The 6,000-nt window shown below is 35.8% G+C and overlaps 1 protein-coding gene across 1 annotated transcript in view; it reads right to left on the reverse strand.

Annotated features, from left to right (window-relative positions):
* Positions 1-5,595, reverse strand: part of LOC129800489 (DNA-binding protein SATB2) — an 84,621-nt gene extending 79,026 nt beyond the window's left edge. Inside the window, exon 1 of the mRNA XM_055844906.1 lies at positions 5,123-5,595. Within this exon, the coding sequence (XP_055700881.1) occupies positions 5,123-5,188 (66 nt within the window). The 5' untranslated portion in view covers positions 5,189-5,595. The remainder of the gene's footprint in view (positions 1-5,122) is intronic.
* Positions 5,596-6,000: the final 405 nt, after the last annotated feature.

Consider the following 6,000-nt stretch of genomic DNA (forward strand, 5'->3'; position numbering starts at 1 on the left):
TGTGTGGATTTTTGTGTTAATGTTAATAAAATGACTCTGAGGCATTTCTCAAAACACTTAATCCCGGATTAAATTTATTTTGAGATTTACGTCTTCCTCAGAGCAAGAGACGCCCCGAGAAAATGGATTTTCTGCCACAATATGCCGATCCGAGGAAGAGAGCTAATTTAATTCCATCAGAGCAAATGGTGAGGAGGTGAGGTTGAAAATCCCAAGGAGAGCTGAAAGGCACGCTAATGAACACCCTAATCTCTCATACAGCACTCATTTAGATAGATAAATACAGTCACAGTGATTTTCTTCTAGAGGTGCAACAATCACTCTTATTTTTTCGGGTGTGATTCTGTCATAGTCACAGCTTCTGTGATCCTTCTGAATATTGGTTTATCCCTTTAGGGGAATTTTGTAACGACATCAAGAGCAGGATAACGCTAAAGCAGTGAGCATCGAATGGGCATTGCCAGGAAAACCATAGGGTAAGTGTGCCAAATTCCGGCCAGCTTGCAATTTCGGCCATCTTTTTTATTCCTCGAATTTCCATGAACTTTTATTTTTATATATACTCTAGAGATTATACAATGCAAAAGAAAAACAGAAAATGTAATTTCGACAAACGAGATGACGTGAAACCGACATTGAAAGAAATCCCGAAGAGCAAGGAACTATGAGAATAAAGGTGGCCGAAATAGGGGACCAAAGCCACGTTTATATTTTTATTGATTTTAAAATCTACTAAGAATGATTTTAAAGAAAATAAAGACGATAAATTGTTAACAAGTTTCCAAGCAACACTCCTTGAGAAAAAGGAATAAAAAAGCAATTTGTATTAAAAATATTACATTTCAAATTTGAGACTTTGGCGCTTGCATGCAACTATGCCGAAATTTGGCACACTTACCCTAAAGCTCTTATTAAGTGATATGAATCCGATTATTGATTAATTTTTCCACTGAGAAAAAACGGGGCTGCGATTAACTTTTTTTTGCTCATAACTAACACTTTTGAGGTGTAAAAATATATCAACATTTTTTAATGTTAATTTTGCACCTTTTTAAGGGTAAAATTAACATGAAAAAGGGTAACTTTAACTCCTAACACACCTAAAAAGCATAATATTTACACCGACTTCGGATCAATACTGCAAGGTAAAATAAACATTATCGGAATGTTATTTTAACTTTATCGGATTTCTCTCATTCAGTGTCTGAATTTACCATATAAATTTTTTGAAATTTGTTATACGACATTGTCATATTGTTACAGAATTCCCCTACTGAACTGATCGATTTCAAAACATCTTGAACCTATTTTCCCATTGTTCCGTGGGGTCGAAGGGGTCAAAAGAGCACCTGTTCAGCAGATAACACCTATTGACAATTTCAAGTAATATCACTTTTTCTAATGGTACAAAATGCGGTCTCAATACGTCATGACACAAGTTCTTAAAGTATCAGTAAGTGTTCGTTCTTTCGAACCTAAATATTTTTGCAGACACTTCATAGTCAGGCATTTTCTGAAAATACATTTTAAATACTTTCATCACACTTTTCTTGTTATCTCCTAAAATGCTTTCCCAAATCTCTTTTAAACTTGCTTATATTATAGACCTACAAAAGACCTTTCTAAGACCGAGCCATACTTGAAAATCCGCCAAACCGTTTTCCAATTATCACATTTTAAAGATTTTTACTTGAAAAATTTCTCAATACAGTGATTTCCGTTTTGAGTGACATTTTTGGGATCGAAAGAAAGTCTACGATCTACTAAAGTGACAGAGAAAAATTACATAACTGTAGGGGATATTTTTGTAGTAAGTTACAGAAGCGATGTGATGAAAGCAAAACATTTTGGGCTCTAATTCTTCAACCTGTTGTCAGCATCGACGGATCGGACAACATTTAGGGACATTTCAAATATTTTTTTTATAAATCAGTTCAATAGTAGGCAATTTATTTAAAAGTCGCTCACTTCGTTGCCTTCCAAAGCGGAACTTAGGTTCAGGAATTGTTTAACTCCTTGTAGTCAAAATTACAATTTTGATTATCGTACCACCTTAGGTCAGGAAAATTTCATGTAATTGAAATTCCCATCCCTTTATTTCTCAAACGTTTTGCATGTGTCTATTCCACTCTTTCGAACTCTTCTTCTTATTTTAAACAACATATTCAATTTAGTTTAATCTAATTTCGAATGCCAATGAGTGCGATTTATATATTCGAAAATGTTTTGTATATATCACGGCGTTTCTGTAACTTACTCCAAAGACCTCTCCTGTGGGCATGCAATTTTTCTGTGTCACTGGAGGGAATTTGCAGGCTTTTTCGGTCCAGAGAATTCTTTGAAAGCGGAATTCCCTTTATGTGAATTTTGATTTGACGAAATTTTCCTGATTTAAAAGGAATGCCAAAGACCTTACAATCTTCTGTGTTGTTATTTGCAAAATTCTTAATGAATTTTATTTACCTTTTGGTAGAGAAGAGCAAGGGCAATCTAGCAAAAGCTTTTCTGATTGCCGACTTTTTTCTTATTTTTATACAAATTTTACAGCTTCTCAAGCAGTATAAATATTTTTATCAATAAATTAACAATTTAACCGGTAGAAATACCAAACTGTTAACCAATTAGGAAATAATACCAAATTGTCAGTAAAAAAGCTTTTAAACTATAAATTTATTTAATTAGAACCATTAAACATTTAGAAACATAATATTTGAACAATATTTCAATTGTAAAATTTTACAATTTCAGATTTTGCGAACTGATTTTGACTCGTTTTTGACTCTTTTGATAAAGTATTCTTACAGTGAACACGATAAGTCATTGTAGAGTTTTGTGGACATGTTGCAATCTTTTACAAAGTTAAAAAAACATAGCCCCTACTTAAATAAAATCAAAAATACCAAGATAGGTAAGTTCATAATTTCATAATTTCCCTTTGTTAAAAAAAGTTTATCGTTTTTGTTTTATACGTAAAGCACTAGCCAATTTTTATTAATCGCTTTTAGCAAAATACTGCCCTATGTTGCAATCGTTTTTTGTTAAGCGTTTCTCACTTTTTTAGTAAAAATCTATTATTCTATTGTTTTTTTCATAATTAAAACTTTTGACTTTCGGGATTTTGACCGGGATCCGTTTATCTATATTTGGCTACTTTCTGTTCTTTCCCAATAAGCAAGATTTTTTTTAGAAAATCCCTTCTTTAGGGCTTTCATTCTTCCTTGAAACGTAAGGCTTAGCCATATGGCTTAACTTGTCTAATACTTCATCAGTCAAAAGTTTTTCAAACATTTTGACTTACGATTGGATTATTAGATCTAAATTTAAAAAAATAAATCCAATAAAATTAATTGCTATTTAGAACCTTGATACCTTTGAGAAATAGGCTATGCCTGCAGTCCGAAGACAATTATAGGTTTTCAGAAACTCCGGGATTTTTAAATTTTGGTATCATGGTATCCCGTTTGATTCAGTGTTTTGATTTCGGGATTAATCCTGATCCCAAGAAGCATCGATTTTTCGAAATTTCAAGATTCCAAGATCCCGTATAGGAACCCCAACTTTAGATTGCATATCAAGAGAAGTTGGCCTAATGGATTTTGAAAAAATACAGAAATCATTTACTATTTAGTAGAGATTTAAGACCTTTGCGAATTAAGCTTAACTTCCAATGCACATCTAAAGCGGTCTTCAAACTAGAGGTTTAGCCCAGTTCCCGAAGGTCTCGAAATCCTAAAGAGTGAGCAATTTTATTGCTTTTTCAGAATCTATTACGTCATTTCGTCGGTTCCGAAGAAGACTATTGTAAGTCCAAAATGTAAACTTTACAGGAAAGAGGTTTAAAGTTTGACAGCTAAAATTTATTTTCATTAATTTCACTGTAATTAGTATACTTTCAGCTTTTGAAACTATTTTATCATACTTACGCATTGAATATCTTCTGGTTAACACCACTTTTAAATTAATTATAGCAAAATTGTGGGCAAAAAACTCAATAATTGGGCACGCTGATTTTAAGTTTTTTTCTTGTAACTTTTGCAGGAATACCTTAATCAACATAAAATTTTGTGGGGATATAGATCTAAGGTTTCTGCATCCAATGATATCATCTTTTTATACTATTGTAAGTAGACTATAGTCTTCTCCGGAACCGACGATTTCTCCTTTACAATTCAATCCAGGTTAAATTTTCCAAAATATCTTGACTGATAAGAAATTTTAATAGTTAAACTATATGGCTAAGCCTTAGGTCTGAAGCCCATATAATGATCATCTTAAGATGGAAAATCCCTAAAGGCGAACTAAAAAATAAGATAATCGAGCATTTCATTCGTTTTACCTTTAATATTTCGACAGCACCATTCCATACTATGCTAAGTCGACTTAGTTTTATATTACTCTGAGAGATATGTTGTTCCTGAGACCGAGACCTACAACTGGTAAAAATTTGATGGTCATCCGATGTTCGGGTAACGAGATATTTGAGACTTTCGAAAAAGATTTACACGGGCAGCATAGAAACTCGTCAACTTCAAATGGCTCTCCTGAAAAGTTGTCATTCTGAGATAGCATAGTATGGAATGGAACCGTCGATTTTCTCGTGGTTCGTTTTATCAATATTTTGATTTAAAAATGAAAAATAATTCAAAATAATCCCCAACTTCACTATTCAATGAAAGTATCAATAAAGTGACGACAAGGGGCGACTTCACTCTACAAACATTTTCATATATTCAGATTCTTCTTGCGGTCGCAATTATCACTTCGTCACAATGATTTCTCAAAAAATGAACACAATGATAATCGCTGGTTAATTTCTTCATGAAAAAGTTCCAAATGACCTAAAGGGATTTCGAACGCGGAACCTAAGGCACTTGCCTCAGCACTTAATCCGTTAAGGCCATTAAGTAATTCAGAAATCGAGAATTCAATAAAAAGAATCACAGATTTTACAAGATAAATTGGGTTTATCACTAGTTGCTGTTGGATCCAGAGTGAAATGTATGGGTCACGTTTGTCCAAAATCTATGGGAAATTCTTGGGTTGGGATTATGGCAGGTGATTTGGAGATTACGGGAAGAAATTGCCTAAGATAATTTTGGCGGGATTATCTACACTCTCTCACCTGCTGTCCAGCATTGGCGGCGACCCACGCTTCAGCAAAAGTCTCCATTGCACTCTGAAAATCCATGCCACTCTCGCCGGAAAATGCCTCGTGAAGAGCCAAGATGAGACCTTTAGTTGCCAAAATTATAACACTCACGACCAATCAACACTAAAGAAATTGTCTCAAGAGTTTTAGTCAAAGACACTGAATTGGGATCAGCTCAAGAAAATCACCAAAAAACAAAAAACGCACAAGAGGAGCAGCCACCACAAAATCCAGCCAGATACTGACTGGGAATTGGGATTACAGCAAGAACGAGACCAATTGGCGGGGGGATTGCCAGTAGCCCCCAGTCTAGGTTCTCGATGGTGTGGCTGATTAGGCTATGAAATGGGGTGGTTTCTCACACGTCCCTGGCACGCATTGCACAGTGTCTATAAGACGGCAGGAGCACAGGCACGTCTAACCCACACGGAAGTTATCGCGCAACTAAACTCACATCGCCGTACCACTCAAACCACACTCCAAACGGCTCGCCATCTCACTCCCGCCAGCGGCAAAGAATGGTGCGAGACGATGTGAGCTACTGCACGACACCACTGACACTTCGTGGCTTAATCGGTGCCTAATCGGCCAACGGTCGGGGATAAGATCACCCCAAAACCCAAACCACCCCAAACCCAACCTTAGCTAATGCGCGCGCATTACATTGAGAAAAGTTACTGCCCCACACACCCCAATGCTGACACCAGTGGTGTGGGCGAGAAAAGCTCTCACTCCCCCCATATAAACCATCTCTTTCGCACCAACTCCTGCTTTTCCTCAATCTGCATCCGGCATAAGCACCGCGTTCGAGCTGAAAAATCATCAACTATTTTGCACACCACCACATCCTC

Source organism: Phlebotomus papatasi, chromosome 2, assembly GCF_024763615.1.
Source record: "Phlebotomus papatasi isolate M1 chromosome 2, Ppap_2.1, whole genome shotgun sequence".
In the NCBI taxonomy this organism is placed as follows: Eukaryota; Metazoa; Arthropoda; class Insecta; order Diptera; family Psychodidae; genus Phlebotomus; species Phlebotomus papatasi.